Raw genomic sequence first — 22,189 nt, forward strand, 5'->3', positions numbered from 1 at the left:
GTGTAGGTTTTCAGTCATCCAGGGCAGGGTAGTCTTAAAGCTTGAAAATAAGGCAATTGTACTGTAGATGTTGTACCTCTCATCCAAGAGGCTTCTTCAGTTCAGTTCAACACTTTGGACGGAGAACCTATCGGTCTCATGGTGGATTCACCTGAAATCTCTGGTGGTAATGACCCATGCCTTTTTTCATACCCTGGGTCATGTGGTGACGCTCATGATCAATAGTGGGTCAATGACCACCTGAGGGACAAGCACGCAAGGGTTTAAAATGTCTGAGACTCTCCACTTTTTTGGTTTTAGATCTGAAGAAAGTGAAATGTTTTTAAAAACTTATAGAAGTACAGTCCCCTTATTTTTAAGTTCTTAAGACCACGTTTATGTTACTCAAGGACAGCTAATAAATGGACCTCGCTGTTGAAATGAACTTTAAGTCCTCGATGAAACCAAGACTGTTTTTTGTTAGCACAGACACTGCTGAACATGCCTCCAAGAAACGTGGGTGCACGCTTGGTTCAGGAAAAGAGAGGAGAGAAATCTCATCGGTGTGTCGGTGGGAGTAGGCTGATTCAACACGACTTTACTCACTTTCCTAGACTAAATAATGAGAAGAGTTGAGCACAAAAACTCTTCCCCCAGGTCTTTACTAAAGCACAAAACTGATGGCAAGCATTCCTCTATAACAGACTGTTTATCTTCTGTGTAATTCTTGAATTTCATTCAACACATCAATATGAATTCCCAGAGTTTTGTATGGTTTTCCATCTCACTCACAAAACTTTCCTGAGATAAGAAATGAAAATAATCCTCCCGTGGTCCTGAAATAATCCTTCAGATTCATCGTTTGTCTTTGCTTCAACATCGCGGGTAACTTTAGTGAAGGCAGGAGGTGTTATGCTGCTCGTTAAAGGATCGAAGCGTTAAAGAAACCGACCCAGACAACACAAGTTCGGCTTAGTTAAGCTCACCATCTGCATGAGGCTCTTTCCGCCCTGTGAGGTGATGACTCGGAGGTCTGGCTTGCGGCTGTTGACCATCTGGGGGCTCGGAGGTGGGGGTGGAGACTTGGCCGGAACTAGTTTCCCCAGACTGTTGCCGTTGGAAACGGTGAGGAGGCCTGGGGAGGCCCTGGCACTGGTGTATCCATTAGCTGCGGGGAGACGGAGGTGTGAATGGACAGAAATCAATAGGAAAATCAAACAGGTGAAAGCAGACGGCGGGGTACAGACGGTGTGCCCCCTCAACGATGGCTTACATAATCCTCCCAAAGGTTTCTTTGTTAAACAGTTTTTCAAAGACGTGCAAACAGAACCAAGGAGTAAAAGCCCTCTAATGTTACAGATTATTGGATATGTTGAGGCAAATGTGCTCTAGTACTAATAAATAAAAGATTGGACATTTTTAATCTAGAAATCCAATATAAAGTAAGTAAATGAAAACGTTTTCCTGGTGCAGGCTTGAAATAAAGAACTAAGGCATGTGCCAGGCTGACTGCATTCCCCGCAGGAAGTGCTGGGAATCCCATGCATTTCTGTTGTTACTGGTGGCTTCCCCTGATCCCTGTGAGATACAATCACAGACGGTGCAGAGGAGGAGAGCAGGAACGAATACTCCCAATACAGACCGGATAACAGAAGGACGATCTGTGGTGAAAAACAACAAATAAGTGGAAGATAGCGCTCAGATATTTTAATACTCACGGACTGGACTTGGACATCCTCCATTTGAATTATTCAAGTCGCCTCCAAGAAGAGCGCCTATTGATAAAAGCTTAAATTAATAGAAATGTTGGGACTTAAGAACAAGAACATCACTTTAAGGTTCGGCAGTGGAAGAAAAGGTAATACATGGAGTTCTCAGTGATTTCTAATGCAACAAAAGCCTCAAAATATGAGAGAACTGCCTTTTGTTCTCACATAACATTTTACCACAGTGGACATTTTAATCTTTTGTACTTTGAAAAAGACCCCAGCTCATGCATACACTGTATACTATATGCACTCTATTTGTTTCTTTGTTTTATCTTAAATATTGACTTATACACAGTTGTTCATTCCCTCCTCAGGTTTCAGCTCCAGCCAGTGCTGCACATGCATTATGTCACCATGCATTTCATTACACAAACTGTATGAGTATATCCAAAAAAAGGACTTTAAATTGAGTATAATCTAAATAAATATTAACTCCAGGTCTCCCCTGCATGCATCAACTAATCAACTAAAATTTAATATAAACGTGAAAAAAAAAAAGTGTAAGTGAAGTGTAGCGAATGTCACACAGAGCAAATTAGTCCAGAGGAGAGCGGCATGCATTTCTCCCCGAGGAATGAAGCAGCTTATTATGCATAATGATATGGAGCTGCATGCTTCCAGTGTCTGCTATAGTCTCTGATTACCTGACAGTGTCGCCTTGCTTGATTTTGTAATTATCTCTGCTATTAACTAATAAAGGCCAACGTTTACTTGTGTTTACAAAGAATTCAAAATGAATCCTATGGGGGTACAAACATGGATAATTTTTTGTCATCTTTCTTTTTTTAAACAACTTCTTTTGTTTTAGATCAAACACACTGAAAAAACATGAGCAACTTAAAAAAGTCATGTTCGTGTAAAAGTAGAAAAATCCCTGCGCTGAAGACTGTTTACTGTCTTTTGCTGGTCTACAGGCCATTCCTCATCTCGCTCACCTGCACTGGCTGGTCGCTGTGGCAACCCAGGAGACACCGTATTTCTCTGAAGAGCCGGTTGCTGTGGCGACAGGAGGTGGGTATCCGTGAGCGATGATGATGTTACATAGGAGGTAGTTACCAGTGCGCTGCCAGGGTTGCTGAACTGCAGTGTGCTTTGATTGGACGCCTGGACGGTGACCGGCATGGAGAACGTCTGAGGCGGAGCTGTTGACTGCTGCGAAATTAAGAAAACGTCACTTTTAGTCCCACTGCGCGACATTACCGCACTACTTCGGTAACAATCAGAACATTACCTAGATTTAGCCTCACGCTACTTTTTTGGAATTAAAAAAAATGTGGTAAAACTGGCAGGTTGTGTACTTTACAGCTTCAACTAACAAACTACACGATCGTTTACAAATATAAAAGCATGTAATGGAAAAAACTGTCTCCAGAGTTTTAGTCATCTCATTTGTAAAAGATCAAATCTAATTTCAAAGAAAAATTAGGCACTGTAATACCTATTTTTTATTATAATACGGTAAAATTAAGACGTATTGTCATGCTCCAAATAGGTGCACATAATATATGAATATGGGTCTACAGGCATTTCCTTATTTCACCATTGTGGAAGAAGCACGACTGAAAACCGTTGCCGTATGACATATTGTGAAGTGGAGAAGTTTTAATATTGAAGGACCCACACTGGCTTGTGTGGGTCCTTCAATGTTATAAAATATTATTTTAAGTTATTGTTTAAGTTATTATTGTAAGTTAAAAAGTAAAGAAAAACAAGTCAAAATATAATTATTAAAGAGTAAAAAAAAATGCAAATATAAACCTGTCATTGCTCTCTGTTTGATGAACATCAGAATAACAACCTTTATTTCTTTCACTTTCACAAAAAAGTAGCATTAGAAAATTATAAATAGATAAAATGACATTAAAACCACGATATAAAAGCCAATATACAAGTGTGGGCTTTTAAAAGTTTTTTTAAAACGAGGAACTGATCGTGCTGAGCTAACTTTAAGAGGAAGTTTGTTGGGCTAAAACTGAATGCAGTCCCCCTTTCTATTAACAGTAATCAGTAAAATCTTAATTTGAATTTTGCACTGAATGGGAGGCCAAAGAAATTTTGTGAGGACTGGAGTCATGCATTTGCAGCGCAAAGTGTTTGTGAGTAGTCTTGTACCAAGTGTAGATGCAAAAGTGCTGCATCATTTAAGAATATATACAATGACTTGCAATAATCTAATCAGCAGAAAATCAGAGAGTGGATAAGGTGTTCAGCTGTATTATTCAGAAGTCCTGATCTGATCTTTGTAATATACTAACCCATATAAAGACTGGGCTGAGAGATTTGAAATAACAGTTGAAACTGAGAAGCTTGAAAAAAAAAAAAATGAGTAGTTTGCTTTGGGTCAGTTATTAGTTGTCCAAAACGGGGAATGACACTATTAGTAAGATGTTCAGTACCAATAACAGTTTGGTTTTAAAAAATTAGAAGTCATCCAGTCCTTAATGGCACCAAGGCAGGAATGCAGGCAAGCTACATGTTTGTGTTTTTCTACTAAATAAGACAAGCGAATGTCAATAATCAGCATTACAGAGGTAAGACAGACACAAACTAAAGAAAATAGGTCCAAGGATTGAGCCCTGTGGGACCCAATATGGCATGAGGGTGCAGTAAACAAGGTAAAACTGTCCACAGTGACTCTAGCTGTACCAAATGTAAAATACAAACTGTAATGTTGCCTGAATCTGTGCTCATTAAAATGTCCTTAAAAACTTTACGTAAAGTGGTTTCTGTACTTTTTTTCTAAGACCAGACTGAAATTATTGCCTTTTATTACCCCTAAGAGCTGCCTACTAACCACTTTTTCAAGAATTTTTGAAAGCAGAGGTCATTTGGAAATAGGAAGGTATTTATGCAGTTATGGTGGGTATTAATCAGTTTTCTTTAACTCTTTACCCCTTGAAAGCTGACTAGGAGTAACCTTTGAAGCTCTTTTCTGAACTGAGTGGTTTCATATCTGAGGGCTTCTTATAGAACGAAATGACTGTGTTTGCATCAGACGTTATAGTGAGAGTGAGCTCTGCCTATACAGCTACCACTGGAAACTATTCTAATGTCATCAAACCACATGTTCATTGATAAATACTGAGCTGTCAAACACATTATTACGGGTACAGGGGAGCTCATCAAATGTCATCTTTATGGGGAGAAAGCGTTAACGATCCATGAGGCTATAACATCAAAACCCTGCCTGAACAGCTTATGAAGCAACATGTGAACTTCCACCTTACACGGTGTTGTATTTATGTCTGACACAAATTTGTTCAAATCCAGTAGAGTAATGGGGGTAAATGCAGTAAGGTGAATGGTGGGTGCCAAGGTAGAGAAAGAAAGGAACAAGTGGCACCCAGTGAAGCCTTAAAGTTTATTTTAAGAACTCTCACAAAGTTTACTACTGATGGTAATAAACAGACGTCTCAGTTTATAGATAGCAGTGCTATGCCACTCTCTCAGTTTTTAGCAGACTACTCAGTGAACACCATCAACTCCCTCATATGAAGCTGGTGGACCTGAAAATATGCAATGACACAAGGTTCCTGAATGATTTACAGTTATTACTGCAACTTTTCATTACCTGTTTTGCTTCCACTGATGCATCTGTGGTCAATTAAAAATCATACAACAATAGCAGCCATGTTGATGCAAGTAATCTTTTGTCATTTAAATAAAAGACATGAAGTGCTATCTGCTTTCTTTTGTCTTCAAAATGCCCTTTGTGTGCAAATTTCCTGGCGTGCAGCTGATACAGTGTACAAATGTTATGATCTTAACTCCCATCTATTGACTATAAATGAACATGGTATTATTGTAAAAAGCACAATTATTTAATTGGAGTCTTTAAGCACAAAATATAGGTGAGTATCATCAGCATACAACAGAAAAATACAGAGAACTGAAGGCATGCATGGCCAGAAAAACCAAAAAGCAGTGGTTTTACAGATGTTGAGTTTTAGCCCTCGCTTGTGAATAATATGAGTTAGACTAACTCGTTTACTGCCTTCAAAACAATGACCAAACCCCCCCCCAAACAAAAGCTCTTAATAATACCACCATCTCTAACACGAATCAAGCAATCTGCATTTTTTTTATAAAGGTCACAGTAAAGTGTAACACAACTCGTTAGAGGAACTTCCTACCAGTAGCAGTTTCCTGTCAGTACTTAAGACAAAGCAGAACAACAACAACAGACAAGTGTTTGACCAATAAGCAGAACAAAGTGCAATATAAAAAAAATGCTGCATGAATTAAGAGAAGACTTAAGTGTGAAGTTTACAAAACTTACTCCGTAGCGTTTGAAGAGAACATCCAGGTCCTCTGTGGTTTTCCGGTATTTGTCATCATTAAGGGGACTTTGGTCGATCGAGTCTTCGCCGTCTGGCTCTGGGCTGTCACAGCCGTTGAAGCCTTTCTTTCTCAAAGTCTGTAAATGTAAAAACTGGGCTTTAGAAGTGAGAAGACATGATACTGCAATCATAGTATGAATCATGAGTTTATCATTTAAAGTGTTTCAGAAAATGTAGGTGGAAGAGAATCAGCTGCCACTGAAAATTATTTGATCACGGTTGTGAAGTCAGAAACACAATTCCCATTAATTATAACTACTTTCTCTATAACACCCCTGAATGAAGGCAGTGACGTGAGACAATGACACTGAGGTGCGCCGGTTACATTGCCTCTGATCACACAAAGATAACACTTCAAATTCTTTCTTCAGAGACTGCATTAAAACAACAGTCACAAAGCCTTTTTCAAGAAGCCCAAGCTTTTAATCTTGTTGGTTTTGTCACATCAAAAACACAAAAGCAAACAGCAAATAAATCAAAATCTGGTGAAATGATGACAATACAGCTAAAAGACCAAAAAAAACCAAATCACTTGTGCAGCATATGGCTACATATTTAACAGATTAAATGGGATATTGCCAGCATTATACAGCTCTTTATGTTTTAAGAGTTGGTGCAACAGTTCAGCCCTGACAGTTTCCATATTATTTAAAATCTAATCAAGGCCTTAGCTTACTCACTTCTGCACAAATGGTGAGGATGCATCGACTAACCTCAATGATATCGGCATTGGTCCGGCTCTCATGCGGCTCATTGTACTCTGTGTATTTGAGCAGGACCTTGTCCATGTCAGTACTGGCATACTGGAACAGCTTGTTCGCATGGTTGAAGATGATCAGGGCAATCTCGCAGTCACACAATACACTCAGCTCGTAGGCTTTCTTCATCAAACCAAACTTTCGCTTTGTGAATGTCACCTGAAAGAAAACAGAAGAAAGGATTTGTAAAAACAGCAGAGGGCAGGGTAAAAAAATCCCAGCGGTTTCTCAGGGTTAAAGCACTATTAACGCTGTAACTCCTATAAAAGACCTTTACACAGGTCTTCTGTGCACCACACGCAAACAGGTCTAGGCCTGCAAAATAAAATGAAATCTTTACAAAGACAAAGTAAGTCTATGACTATTTCAACTGCCTGTAACACAAACACATATTTCACACAGCAGATAGACACATTAGGTAAAAGCACACACAAATAACAGTGTACAAGTGACAACAATAGCAATAACATCATAAATAAAGAGGCATCAATGAAGCATAGTGAGTCAGTTTTCAGCATCGATACTGAAGCATCCTTGTTTTTGTGGCCCTTTATCATCACAATAAATAGCCTTCAGACACTCTGGTTGCTAACAATAAACAGTCAATAATCATTTTTCCCTGATATGTGTGTGTGTGTGTGTGTGTGTATATATATATATATATATATATATATATATATATATATTTACAAACAGTTTTGATATTTGTTGATATTTTTAGCCTAACATTTATTCACTGCTTCTGCTATAATTAGATGTGGTCTAAGTTGAACTAGAGATGCACACTTTGGCATAAATACTGCAGGTCATAAACTTTTTCCTATATTGTGTTATTTTTTTATTTGTTTCCCAACTGACTGTGAATCAGTCGGTCAGTGTTGAGATGCATAGATTGTGCAACTGAATGCTCAGTCATTTCTGTGCTTCATGGTGACCTGTTTTATATTTAATATCTGTATTTAGAAAGGTCACTAATTCAACTCCAGCACGAGACAAAAAAAAAAAAATCCCCTTTTGCATCAGGAAGGGCATCTGGATCAAACTCTGCTAAAAAAGAGATGTGAAGAGATGTGGTGTTTAAATGTGACAAGGGAGCAGGTGAAAGTAGCTTTACCTAACCCGGAGGTAACCTACAGAGCTGAAGTTAAGTACTAATAACTACAGTTCCTCTAGTGGCCCCTTTAGAAAGGCTCCAAAAGCAGGACAATCCCCACAGACGCCTGTTTTAAAACTGTAAAGCTTGTTTGTAATTTTTTACATTATATTAACAGATTTTCTTTCTTTTTGGACCCCCCCTCCCATCCTTTTAGATTTTGTTATGACCTAAAGTTAAAGGCGTGGCCATTTTGCCTGACAGGTTTGCCGACGCAGGCAACAGTAGCCGGCAGCTGCAACACCAACAGACAGCAGGAAGTGACAAGCAAGGGGTGGATCAGACTGACATTCTGGATAACTCCGATATTAACCAGAATTAACAAAAACAGCTCTGTTCTTTTTAACATGACCTGAAAACAGCGTCTTAGGCCATAAAGTCATCTCAGAGCAACGGGAAACTAAACCTATTTTCCCATCTTTTTCCAACCAGGAGTCACCCCCCCTGCTGGCCGCTAAAAAGAATCCAGGTTTAAGGCACTTGGGTTTTGCCTTCACATTTCAGATCAGTCCATCGTTTTTACACTCTATGGCTAGCCCTGGCCTTGGCCAATTCCAGCCTCTGAAATTGGCCTCTCCATTGTCACACATTATCTGAAAAGGTTTCAGGGTCTGTTATGTCCACAAAGTCTGGGCTGGAGGGCATGAGAACGTCAAACATTTTTGTAGATTAAAGAGAGAAGAAATTAAAAGTACAGAATTCAAATTACAGCTACCGTCCGACCTGGCAGAAACGATCTTCTGAAAAGACAAATCAATGCAGCGATTTTTAAATTTGGTCTTCGAGCAAAATGTCTTGGAGGCATCAGTTGTGGAAAAAATGAGCTTGAAGATTGCCAAAGGAAAAAAAAAAAAAAGCACGTGGAGGCCTGAGAGCATGAGGCAAAATATTCTGTGGTGTGATGAAAACAAAACTGAAGTTTTCAGTTGTCATACAAAGCATTCTGTTTGGCAGGAATCACCTCATCACTCATCCAGCACCATCATTACTGTGAAGTGGAGTGGCAGCCTCATGCAGTGAGAAGAGAAAGGAAGCAAATGGAGCTGAAAAGGCAGATTTTGGGGTACAGCCTGATTTAGTACTTGAGACCTTTCATTGCAGGACTTGAATGTGGACGCCAAACAACATCACAAAGCTGTGTGGGGCCAGCCCAAAATCATGACCTTACTGCCATTTGAAATCTGTGACATCTAGACAGCTATGTTGACCCTGTAAAACTGTCCCAGCGCCTACTAGCAGTAAACAGCTCTAATCATGTTATAATATGCAAGTTTTTGGTTTCTTTTTGTTTCGCATGCTGAACCTTTCTATGACCACACAACGTTCACCACTTTTGGCAATAAAACATGGAGTTTTTTTTGTTTAAGATCAGATCAGTCCTCACAAAGTACTGTCCGGAGAACACCATTTTTGGATTAAACAGCTCACAGAATAAAACACTATTATAAAACAGTATTGTATAATACCTAAAACAGATGGATTTCTAAATAAAGCCTCACTGGGCTCTCGTCTTTTGAGTCAACCATTAAAATTAATATTGGCTGTATTTTAGAACACTTCACAAGTGATTTTTCAAAGGAAACAAAAATGGGGTGACCCGGTGCGTTTGCTTTACCTATAATAAAAAAATGTAGTAATCTGCAACCATGTGCACACTTTACTTGTAAGTGAGCTTATCACTGGTTACACTATGTTTTATTAACTCATTGATTAAACTATGTTTGGTTTTTTTTATCTGAACTTTTAAGCAAATTTGGCTGAGATGTCACTTTATGATTACAAGAAAAACTGCCTCAGCTGATGAAAGTCACGTCATGTGATCAAAAGCTCCAGAACAGCTTTTGAAGAGACTTTTAATAAACAAATTTTTCAGAAATTGCTCATTTTTTCCCTTCCTCTTTTCATACAGATCTCCCTTTTTACATGTTTTACATATCATCATACTAACCAAAGCAGGGACAGGCAACAAGCGCCAAATGTCACTGATAAAGTGCACTGAAGCGTACGAAGCAAACACGATGTGTTGCTGAGAAAAAACAAAGGACGCAAGTAAGAAAAGCAGTCACAATTAGAACCATGAGAACTAAGAAAATTGCACATAACTCCTGACCACACGGGTGATTAAAGCTCTTAATTAACTGGCTGACAGCTCTGCTCCATTTATATGGAAAAAAGTGTCCTCCTTCTTAATGGATTTAGCAGAAAAGTAAGCTTTTAATATGACATTTGAATTTGTAGATCAGGCGCAAATCTCAGCACATGCAGAGTCAGAGCCAAAAGTAACAAAAACGAGAACCTTATTTTGAAATAACGCCTTAACTCTGGAGGTTAATGCTCAAGCTGGAGCTGCGTGCTTTAAAAATCGGATATGTATCACAGTGTTACATACAGACAAATGCACCGAGGTTCAATCTGCAGTCTCTTCAATGACTCATTTCAGCAGATTAAACGAGCAACCAAATAAATAATTAAGCCTCACCTGCTTGTTCCTTTCATCGGTGATCCTTTGGATCTGAATCTTTTTCCTACCCATGATGCTTTGTTGTGATGAAGACAAATGTTGCAGTCAGTCAAGTGCAGAAGAGCCTCTCGGAAGGTGAGAGAGGAAGTGCAGCCACAAAACACTGAGATGCGGTCATGCACTCGAGGACACGCACAGACACATTTCTCTGTCCAGTGTGGCGAGGCAACGTGGTCGACTCCTTCAACGAGCAGGTGCTGCGGAGACGCTTGAGGTTGAGATGGTTCTCAGTTCGTCATTTGTTCAACGGGGACTAAAGTGACAAACTTACCCCCCAGCTGCTGTGGTGAGGATGACGACACTCCTCTCCTGTGAAAAGTAAAGAGACAAAGACTTTACTGGAAGGTTCTTTATGTATGACACAAACAGAGGAAAGGAAAACAATGGATATCTAATGGTGGGAATCATGCAATCAGAAATCAGTAAGTTATCATTCACTTGTGTGAAAAAAATAATGACTAACCCCACTTGTTCAACTGTAATTAACCTGAAAACAACTGAGGAAACAATGCTGTCTGATTATGAGGCCAGGGGGCACCAAGCGACACACGACACCACCGCGATGGGTTAAATTCATCGGCTGCCATTGTCTCAATCTCTTCAGGCAACGCATTAAAAATATGAAAAGGCGTTCAAGCTCAGAAAATGTTCCCAGAGATTGAATTTGATGATGAGATTTGGATTTTTTGTCATCCTTAGTGTTAAGTAACAGCTAACAGATCAGGTCTAAGATAGGCCGGATGTTTTGTGTTTTGTTTACACTCACTTCAGCAGGTCAAAATGAGAAAGGGATTTATTTTAGTCATTGCAATCAAAATTTGTGAATATAAGCAAGCACTAAAGCAAAAAATATGTCCATCCCCCAGTTCCAAAGCAGAAAGAGCTCATTTGTAAATCATTTAAACTTCATATTTAATCAATGACATATTAAACGTGTTAGTACTATCTTAAAGGTTACAAATTTCACGCTGTTATGTTGAAGGCAAAATTGTGCTACATATAGGCTTTGCTCTATTTTTGGTTCTTTATAATTCAACTAATGTTTTCTATGGTCTGAATTAACGCGAGCCAGTTTGGCAATCACATTATTTTGCTAATATAGGCAAGGTCCTCCCTGAAAAATGATGCTCTCTGCAGCAGTTCAAGTGTTCAAGTTACCCATGCAATATGCACTAAAACCTCCAGCCACAATGGATGCCGGCTTTTGAGCTGTGCGCTGATCAATAATAAGCTGGATGGTCCTTCTTCCCTTGGACCTGGAGGCAGAGCTCACGATTTCCCCCAAAAAATAAATAAATAAAATTTTGACTGATTAGACCAAATCACAGATTTTCTACTTCCAAAGAGTTAACCCAAGTCACACAGCCTATAGACTGATTAGTGACCCCTTGGTGACCTCTAGTTATTAGGGCCAAAAAATGATTATTCCTCAACCAGTTAGAGAGTGTTGCTGGCAGCCTCATTGTGAAATTGGTTGCAAAGAGGTATATAGTGTTGCACCAAAAACTTCCTTTTGGTTGCTTTGGTCAATAGCACGTTGCCATGGTCACCCTTAGTTTGCAAACTTGTCCAAAAACATTTGTTAACTACTCACGGAGCGGTAGTGAAACTTGAAAAACAGCAGCGCAAGCCCAAAATGATAAGCATTAGCCTTCAAAATAAAAGCTGACGAGTAAGCATTTCCCACGCAAACTACAGGTGATCAAAGCATTTGCAAGGAGGTTTTTGGTGCAGCACTGTATACCTCTTTGCAACCAATTCAACATTATGACTACCAGCAGCCTGCAAATGGCTTTTAATTTCCACTGAAACCACTGAAAGCCCCAAAATCCATGAAGTTATTACTGTTACATTTATCAAAAGGTCACCCGTAGTGACTCGTGGTTTATAAGTGCATAACAAAACAGAACACTAAGGAACCTGTGGTTAATATTTTAAAATCTATTAAACTGTGGTTAATAGAATAAATTCATTCATTCTTAAAACAAATTTAATGCAGTCCTCCAAAGGACTAAAAACGTAAACGTGACATCAGTCAAGATAATTGTCAGTATGATTTTCTCCAGGATTCAGCCCTTCGGGGTTACTCAGTGACACCATGGAAATAATCAAAGTAATTTTAGTTTGAAGAGCAGGCCTTTGGGCTTATTATCGGCTAATGAAGACATTTACTGGATGGTTTACAAGCCTCTGAAAACTTTATTTTAGTTTTTCTTTCACACACACGTTTAAAAACACATTTTTGGCAGAAATCCTTAACAACTCCACTGTAGCTCTAATCTGCTACTTGGGAAAAACATAGATTTGAGAATGAAGTGACTTGGCACTTTGTGATTGTACTTGGGACACCCGGGGTAATGAGCTTTGTTAAAGGGTCGATCTTATAACAGCTGCAGTACTTACAAATATTTAACTGCTTATGTATTTACAAATACATAAGCAGTTGGCCACTTTTACTTTGCATGATAATGAGTTAAAAGTCATTAAGAGTCACATACTGCACAGGTGCACTTATCCTATCTGCAGCGAGAGCTTTTAATTAATCTATATTACATTCGGGATGCACAATTAATCATTCATTAATCACAGTTTTAGCAAGAACATTTCATTAAACTCAGTCAGGTGCAATGCTGATGCTTTGCATTTATGGGAGCTGCCTGGTGTGGTACATTAAATCAAGCGCTACCCTGAGCTGAAAGGAAAATTTGTTTTGTCTATTAATTAGTGGAAGGACAGAAAATCCTGGTATTTCAGAAAGTGTTGCTTTTCTTTGTGATCTTACTGACAACAACAGACAGTCAATGGACCGAGTTCCAGCAATCTCTGTTATTTTAAAATCTATGTTTTTATGTAATAAAAAATATGTTAAACAGATTTCATCACACCTGTGAAATGGACCCCAAAACTAACCTGTTCTAATCTCCTTACTGGCCTGAAAATTCACAGCAAAACTACTTTTCTTTCCTCAACCAATTTTATCTTCAGCTCACATTTTACTAAACACTAGGGCTGCTCAATTAATCGAATTTTAATCACGATTACGATCTGGGCTTTCAACGATCATTAAAAATGACTGAGCCGATTATTGGCCCCTCCCTCGTTTATCCGCGACACCTTAAAGGCCGGTCCGTGAAAATATTGTCGGGCATAAACCGGTCCGTGGTGCAAAAAAGGTTGGAGACCGCTGATTAAGAGGACCCGAGGGAAGCTCGGAAAGCTAAGCAGAAGTTATTTGGAGAGGAGAGTGACTGCCGTTGGTTGAAAAGAGAGGTAAAAAAAAAAAAAAACTTCAGTGGTGTTGCACACTATATTATATTATTTTTTAAAGTCATTGTTAACCCTTTAAAGCGGTCAGAGCAGCACGCTCCGTTTTGTGTAACTATTTTTAAATCCCTGTAGAACCTGGACCATGTAAGCTAGCGCAATAATTTGTTTTGCATATGAAACCGGAGGAGTTGTACTTACATCTCATACCATCAGCTTGTCCTCGGTCACGGTTTCCTTCCACATAAAGCTTTGCAAAAACTGCATAAAAAGCGCTTGTAGGAACAAAAACATAATATTCCAGAAACACGCTTCGCTGATCCGATCAGCTGTTCGTAACACTTCCCACAGTGAAACAGGCGTCAGCGCGAACTATCACATGTCCGCCATTTCCTGGCCGAAACCGGAAGTGACGTCATTTTCGCGGAAATGTAGTTTTTTTTTCTTGTAGGCCTTAAAGGCCTATACTGGTCATGTTCGACTTTTCTGAATAGTTTCTGGGATGCTTAGAACTCGAATTGCACTGCTGGAAATAGTTTATTTTGATGCTGTTTTCTTTGAAAATTTGCATCATAGGATTGTTTTTTTGTTTTTCCTGCAGTATATAAAAATTGGTGTATCTCCAAAATAAAACTATGAACACACTCAAAATAAGTTTCCTGTTGTTGTAAACTATTTTTTGCAACTTTTTTGTATTTAAAGTTTTGAGGGATAAACCTCTTAAATTTCTCCAAGTAGAAATATATGTAAAAAAACAAACAAAAACTATTTTCAATTTTTTTTTGTAGTTTATTGCACTTTTTTGCAATTAATGTAGTTACTATGGACTTAATTCATACATATTATTAAAATATGGGCTATAACAGTTGTATAGCAACTTGAAATGCTCCCATAAATGGCACTACAACATGTAAAAAAATAATATAAGCTCTGGCGGACTTGGTTCTATAGTAGGTCTTAAAGGGTTAAATAAATATCGTCAAATAATCGAGATCTCAATTTCAGTGAAAATAATCGTGATTATCATTTTTGCCATAATCGAGCAGCCCTACTAAACACATTACCTAAACCCCATTCTCTTTCCTACATGTGGGCTCGGCTCTGTGGCAATTGTGTTAAGTTTTCCCTCCAGTCTTGACCCTCCGCATCCGAGCTTTCCTGTGGGACTGTTGTTAGGCCAGACGGAAAAAATGAAAACGCCACTGGAGTGCACATGGGGCTTCCCAAAAAAAATAACCCACATTTTAACAAATGTCCAGACTGAGAATTAACTGGTGAAAACTCAAACCAGAGCTGCACCTATGAATTCATACAAGACGTCCTGATCGTGTAAATAATTAAACTGGTCTTTTTTTTACTTTGTTCGGTCAACTTTGAATTTCTTCTACCGCCACCTGAACCCACAGCAGCTGCTATCATTTCTTTTCCTCAATTTATCCATTATGACTTTTCTGCTCGCCAGCCAACCAATTTTCTCTGGAGATGAAAATAATAATCTCACTGAGCGGGTCAGGTGTGGCCATACAGTGTATTTTCACTATCACTTACATTCATTTAGTCACAGCGGGCTGTGACGTGCCCCCGTACCCGTGTCAGCTCGCATAAAAACGATTCCAATCACTTTTAAATTCTGGCTTATACGGAAGTGTAAGTGTTTTTTTGTTACTCGATATAATGCAGATTCCTCATAGATAAAGATATCAGAAACAGCATCCTTGGTTTTAACACACTCTCAGCTACAAAATTTTAGATGTTTGACTTTTGTGCTTTGTTTTCACTTGATGATCATCTTGTTTGCGCTCGCTTTTTACTTTTGCTTTCACTCACTGGTTAGGTTTAGACAGCAAAAACTATGTTGTCCGGTTGTGTTACAGATTGTGGTCTGAGTTAAAATACAACCCCCTTCACAACACTAGCATTACCAACTGAATAATGATGGTTTGTTTAAGTGTATCGCTCAATAGATTCTATTGTTCGTTATGCACCAATACTAAAAAAGACCCGTAGTGACAAAAAAAAAGTAATTATTTGATGCAATGGAAATGATAACAGCAACTTACAGCAATATATGGAAAATCCACATATAAAAACAGGAAATTAACACTTCTATAACAATCAAACCAATGTGACACATCAGCCTCCAATGTGACATCTTCATATCATCATGCTTTGCGTGACCATCTGAGCTTTTAAAGTCTTTTACAGCAACACCAAAAATCTGCAGCTTTGTGAAGCTGGGAAAACACAGAGTAATTACCAATCAATTAATGGGCTGATTGATTAAGCTGCTAATGAGCTAAATCTTTCCAAGTACCTTATGTGTATAAACAGCAGTAGTGGCTGCCATATCGACACACAGGTTCATCTTATTAGCTGTGAATCCGTTCATGAGTGTACCTACTAGTCTTTAATAGCGTCAGCATCATCATCGTTGTCAAGTCATAAAAAGTGCTCAAAATGTCATGTTTTTGCACGAGTCCTCTGCTCACAAAGCCTGCAGTAATAATAATATTACTATTACTGCTAATATTGGTGTCCTTTATTAAACAACATTTTATGAAGGACCTTTTTAAATACAGGCTAACAACTAATCCAATAACCCTCGAGCCCAAAAAGCTACTTGACACATACAGATGCATGAGCATTAGGTGCTTTGAGCTGTGCTTAGACCGAGCTTTCCGTATATTAAATCTATATCCACAGCAGTGTTAATGGATCACTCAGCAGCTCTAACAATTACCACAACACGACATGTAGAAATATCCCACAGCTAGAGGGGAAAATGATTTTAAAAAATGCTCTTCCCTACTGACTCTGCTAACTTTGGCACTGTCAGGCTACAATATTATCTTTGATTAGTCGTGAATTGACCATAACGGGGCGACGCTGCAAGGCTTCTGTCTAGCCTTCCTCTCCCCGACTGCCCTCTGCATGGCTGCCCCCTCATTATTGTAATTGACACGTTCATCCCTCCTCTTCCCCCTTAAGGCGCGATGGCTCAATTAGGAGGTGGCCGGAGGACTGATTGGACACTGAGATAACGAGATCACCGCTGGGCTAAAACTGAGCCCTGCAGCCAGTCGAACCAATCTCGCTCAGACGCAGGAAGCCAATCAGCCAGAAAAGGCGCAAGTCGATCTAAAAGACACTATTTAAAAAGTCTGTGACAGTGGCAAATGAATGACTTTCAGCTGGACCAGGTGTGCCTCATCATCGTAGGAGGAAAGGCATTTGATCACTCTGGTTAGGAAAAAGAAAAAGAGCCACACATATGTTATTCGAATCATGCAAGTGATGCTTATGCAACCCTTGAATAGTCTCCTAATGAAGGGTGGCGCAATCAAGCTCAGGGTAGGCATCTGCCTGTTTTGGAGTAGTGTAATTAGTGACAGTGACCTTTAGCGGATTACGCACTGCCCAATGAAATGTGCCAAACCCCTGAGATAAATGGTCGGAGCCTCAAACGTGACTAGCAATGGGGTTTGCCCGGCTCCCAGACAAGGATTCAGTACTTGATGGCCTTAATGGCTCAATCTCCCACAGCCAAAAGGTGGATAGAATTGATTTACACTCACAGTTTGTGACTTTGCATCCACCTGACAACATAAGGCAACAACACATTGATTATTAAGGTGCTGCATAGAAAATCTCAGGCAATGGAGAAAAATCTCTTTGTAATTTCTAAAGTAGCATCTTTAGGTTTCATATAGGACCAAGAAAAAAAAGCACCATTTAGGGAGCTGAATTCAGGGAGTGTTTCGCATATCTGTCTCCATTTTTTCGTAACTCAACTCCTCAATTAACCACCTAATTGCTTTAGGGCTCCAAGCTTTCCAATTTAAATAAAGCTGTTTTTTTTGAACGAGATTTAACTAGACACTGTCATTTTAAAAGCAAAAAAATATTACTAAGGACTCGCATATGTTGCCAGTTTAAACCCTTGTGCATTAGGACAGTGTTACACTGTGTCTTCCTATTAAATGAACTTTACCAAACAAGTCAATGTCTGACCTTCCAAAACCTTCCAACTAATATTACTGTTTAAGAGCAAAAAGCATTAGACATGTAAGTAATAAAGTCGTAAGAAGATATAAAGAAATGTCATTACTCTAGCAAATTATGCTTCTAAAGCAAAAACATCCAAATTTCTTAGACCTGCCTCAAGCCTTAATAAATTCAATGTGATGAGGTGTTATTTGAGTGGAAAATTATTGCAATTTTAATGAGCTTTCAGTTCAAGGCACACTAAACACAAAGGGAAACAAATTAAAACTATCCTTACATGGATGGACTATTTCAGCCAGGTCAGAAGGACAAAACTTGCATGCAATCACTGTGTATTATTATTAAAACTGGAAAATTCCTAGATTTGGATGGATATTGCCTAATTTTATGTGCCACCATTGCCTGTTTGTTTGGTCACATCTTTACCACATCTAGGAGACAAAAGCTTACATTCTGACAGCCCAAAGGGTGCTCATAACCTAAGAGCACGATGCTATCTTAATGATTTGTTGTTGTGAAGAAACTATTTCATTCCGTTCAACTTGGCAACCATTACCAGCATTGTCAGCTTAAATCCTAACCCCGAGGTGGCAACACGCTTCTATATCAATGTTGTTTTCCTCATTTTAATCAGATATTTCACTTGAAGATAGCAAAGTTTTTGGCCTGCCAGCATGTTGATCCTGCTGCCAGGCCAGCAGAGGACCAGGACTGGGAAGCATTTGCAATCCAAATAATAAGGTGACATTTTGAAACATTTAAACATGAGGATTTTGTGCTCAATCCACAGCATACAGTACACATCACGATAAACGAGAAATTATGTGTAAAATCTGTGCTGATGGTCAGTGGGGCTGCACTACCGAGGGATGTTGATATGAATCCATCTGCAGGGACGCCTCACAGCGGTGGATCACCCTGTCAAAGTGGCCTACTTATAGCCCAGCAGCACTGGCATCTACCATAGGAGGGCACAGAAAAATCATGGCTGCACGGGCCAGCCTCTCTGCTAAACCACATCAGAGCCCCAATTTCACTGGAATTACTTTTAAGTATTAATAAACAACGCAACAAAAAAGACCACACAAATATGGACATTGTAGTGTGACCACTGATTGTTAGCGCTTTTAAATATTATGTGCATTGTTCTGCACACACGTAAACCAGTGCAGGAAAGTGAAATATATTTTCCCTCGGGCTCCTGTGAAGAGCTAAAAAATAATTTAAAAAATAATAATAAAAAAAATGCAGCAGCAGGGTGAACAGCTTTGAACAATAGCTCTCCTTTATGTGCACTTGGACTGTTTTCTCCTTAATGGCGTTAAACTAATAACCGTGTGAGATCTGGTATGTGAAGACCACATTAGGTTAAAGTGGATTTTTTTTCCCCCTTTTTTGTTAACAAAGTGGGTGCAGGAGTCCAAACTGTCTAACCATGATGACAGATGGGAGTCTGGATACTGAGGAGGCCCACTGACGGCAGACAGGTACCCTACAGGATCTAATCTGACATGTTGGAGGCAAAACCTAGTGTCAGATCCTCGGTTCGTGCTTTTTAAAAGCCTAACGCAGCCGTTTAGGACACCATAACTACCGGAGCCAACATGGAAAGCAAAGGACGAGCTAACGTTGCTGTACACAGGCCATTTCACAATTTTCTAGTTACGAGTCCGACCGACAGCCATTACCTTCCTCACTCTCTCCATATAACTCGGCAGGGCGAGCTGGAGTACGCACTACTTTTAATCATATCACGGATATTTCATGTTCACGTGAAGACTGGGTATCTGTGTGATATAACACAGTAGTCTCGCTTATTACTTTTTTGTATTTAAATAATAAAGCAAGCAGGTCTGCACCCGTGTGAAGGAAAAAAGACGCAGGAAGGAAATGTATCACTCCACTTACCCTGAAATATTGCTGATAAACACCGAAAATAGGCCTGCCACTACCGGCTCCAGAGGTGACCCGTGTTAATTAAGAAACATTAATTATGAGCGCTGAAGCGAAGTCTCTATTTACATGAATCCGCGGCATTTTATTCCCTTTAATGTTGATGTAACTATACTATCCACCCAGGCGACACAGCGTACCCAGTGTACGATCGACGTCATTGACATTAGCACGTGATCGACGTGACGCTCGTCCAATTGGGAGCTGACGTGCAAACTTCTCGTCCAATCGCAGACGAGTGGGTCGGTCTGCGGGAGAGGACATGACGGAGGTGACGGCCATGTTCTGCAATAGTGTTGGTATCCCTCCGCCTCAGTATTTACCTTTTGCATGATTTTGCATGTGAGGAAAATGTCACTGTAGCCCCACTGTGCCCTGCCTGCTTTCCATAAGAGAGCCCGCTAGCCCATTTGTTTTTCACGTCTGCAATCAACACAGCCCTGTTAGCGGCGAATAACCGCCTGCTGCGGCATGTGAAGGCTGTCAAAGTGGGAAATGTTGAATGTTGTGAGGCAATTACCGCTTAAATTGTTTTCACCTCAAGTGCTTCTTTTCTAACGGTATACCAGACGCTATGATATCAGACTGGTGAAATGTCCACGTATTGTTTAAGAGTAAATAAAGGGACACGTGGTGAAATCGGTGAGATATATGTGACAATAATATATGTGACATATGTGACATATGTGACAATAAAAGTGATTTGATTTGATTTGATATATACATATATAAAACAGACCACTTCATAAGGTACACCTGTTCAACTGATTCTTAACACAGATATCTAATTGGGCAGTTACGTGGCAGCAAATGTGTGCATTTAAACATGTACACATGGTCAAGATGACCTGGTGAAGCTGAAATTGAATCACAATGGTGAAGAAATGTGATTTAAGTGACTTTTTTCAATGTGGGGTGGCTGTTGGTGCTAGATGGGCTGTTCTGATTATTTCAAAAGCTGATGAAATGCTGGAATACTACATCCTGATTTTACAGAGAATGATCAGAAAACATAAAACAGGCTACAATCTGCGCTGCAATTCACAGTTAGACAATTTTCTGTTGCAACATTCAGACAGTAGGTTCAGAATTTGCTATGAAAGTATGAAATCATTCTACCTGTTCAGGCAGCTGATTATCACATTAAGCATCATTTATACACCACAGCGTGAGTAATGTGGCTGACTGTCAGTCCATTGCCACAATGTACCCATCTTCTGATAGCTGCTTCTAGTAAGATAACACACTATGTCACAAAACTCAGATCATCTCAAAGTGGCGTCTTGAACATGAAAATGAGTTCACAGTACTCAAATGGTCTCCACAGTCATAATATGCTGCTGGGATGTGGTGGAACGGGAGATGCACATCATGGATATGCAGCCAACAAATCTGCAGCAGCTGTGTGAGGCTATCACATCATTGTGGACCAGAATCTCTGAGGAGTGTTTCCAGCACCTTGTTGAATCCATGTGTGCCTAATAAAGTGTCCAGTGAGTGTATAGACTACATATTATAGCCCAGCACACATGCACTAGTGCATATATTTATAATGTGTAAGAAGTGTACACATAATAAATTATCCATTGGAAAGAAAAGGACTTCTGTGTGCAGAGTAATTTCTGGTGTACAGTATAACAGGGCAAAGCTGACACGTTAGCGGGCCGAGGGGCCTCATCACCTTTGAGTACCTATGTCAGTCCCCCAGCCAATCTCCACACTTCTTCACAACATAAGCATGGCATTGAATGTTTTCATACTGAGTTCTAACAAAAGACAGTATAAGATGTGGACATAGCCACTGTGATTCACCTGTTGGTTTGTGAAGTCCAGTTATTAAGCCTCCACAGTGGATCTGAAAAGTCATTGGCTAATGACTTGTGATTGACAAGGCATTAGCCAGTGGGCATATCCTGGATAATCCCCTATAATTTACAAAATGGACTTCATGTTTTATTCAAAATGATTCAAAACTGACTGCGTTCTGTGTTACTGAGATCACAGAGGAAGGGAACTAAGAGGACCTCTGCATAAGTATTTTTGCAACCGCAAGTGTCGCCCCCTGGGAGCAACTTAAAAGAATGCAGGTCTAAGGCACTTCAGCATTGGTTTTATTTTCAGAGCCAGGAGTCATACATCTTTTATACTGTCACAGGGCCCCTCAATAATACTCAGCGCTCTTGCTATTTCAGTTCTTTAGAGATGCATATTTCTGAATTAAATGTCAGTTAATCAAATTACCACAAAGTCATTGCTAAGCAATGCAAGCCTCCTGGGCTCCCTGCGCAGCAGCTGTCCACTTTCCATTTAAAGCCCTGAATACTTATTAGAGCATTCTTTGCACTGCAAAGGACTCTCGCATTCCCTGCACAGATACTATATGGTCTACAGACCTTTGAATGTATACACGTTGCTTGAATTTTGCTTATATTTTTTTTAATTTTAGT

The 22,189-nt window shown here is 39.5% G+C and overlaps 1 protein-coding gene across 5 annotated transcripts in view; it reads right to left on the reverse strand.

Annotated features, from left to right (window-relative positions):
• The window catches only part of LOC147303858 (myocyte-specific enhancer factor 2D homolog), a 33,452-nt gene extending 13,566 nt beyond the window's left edge, over positions 1 to 19,886 (reverse strand). For 4 of the 5 annotated variants that reach the window (XM_086281133.1, XM_086281130.1, XM_086281132.1 and 1 more), the window contains exons 1-7: positions 19,698 to 19,886; positions 10,479 to 10,829; positions 6,802 to 7,005; positions 6,028 to 6,165; positions 2,684 to 2,900; positions 1,698 to 1,754; positions 966 to 1,147 (exon numbers count right to left, since the gene is read on the reverse strand). In XM_086281133.1, coding sequence (XP_086137259.1) covers positions 966 to 1,147; positions 1,698 to 1,754; positions 2,684 to 2,900; positions 6,028 to 6,165; positions 6,802 to 7,005; positions 10,479 to 10,532 — 852 coding nt within the window. In that variant the 5' untranslated portion in view covers positions 10,533 to 10,829; positions 19,698 to 19,886. The remainder of the gene's footprint in view (positions 1 to 965; positions 1,148 to 1,697; positions 1,755 to 2,683; positions 2,901 to 6,027; positions 6,166 to 6,801; positions 7,006 to 10,478; positions 10,830 to 19,697) is intronic. The other variant, XM_086281129.1, reaches the window with a different exon arrangement.
• Between the last annotated feature and the right edge of the window lie 2,303 nt (positions 19,887 to 22,189).

This window comes from Aulonocara sp. 'chitande type north' Nkhata Bay, linkage group LG22, assembly GCF_057382095.1.
Source record: "Aulonocara sp. 'chitande type north' Nkhata Bay isolate Kocher_YH1m ecotype deep benthic linkage group LG22, A_spYH_male_GT1.1, whole genome shotgun sequence".
NCBI classification, from domain to species: Eukaryota; Metazoa; Chordata; class Actinopteri; order Cichliformes; family Cichlidae; genus Aulonocara; species Aulonocara sp. 'chitande type north' Nkhata Bay.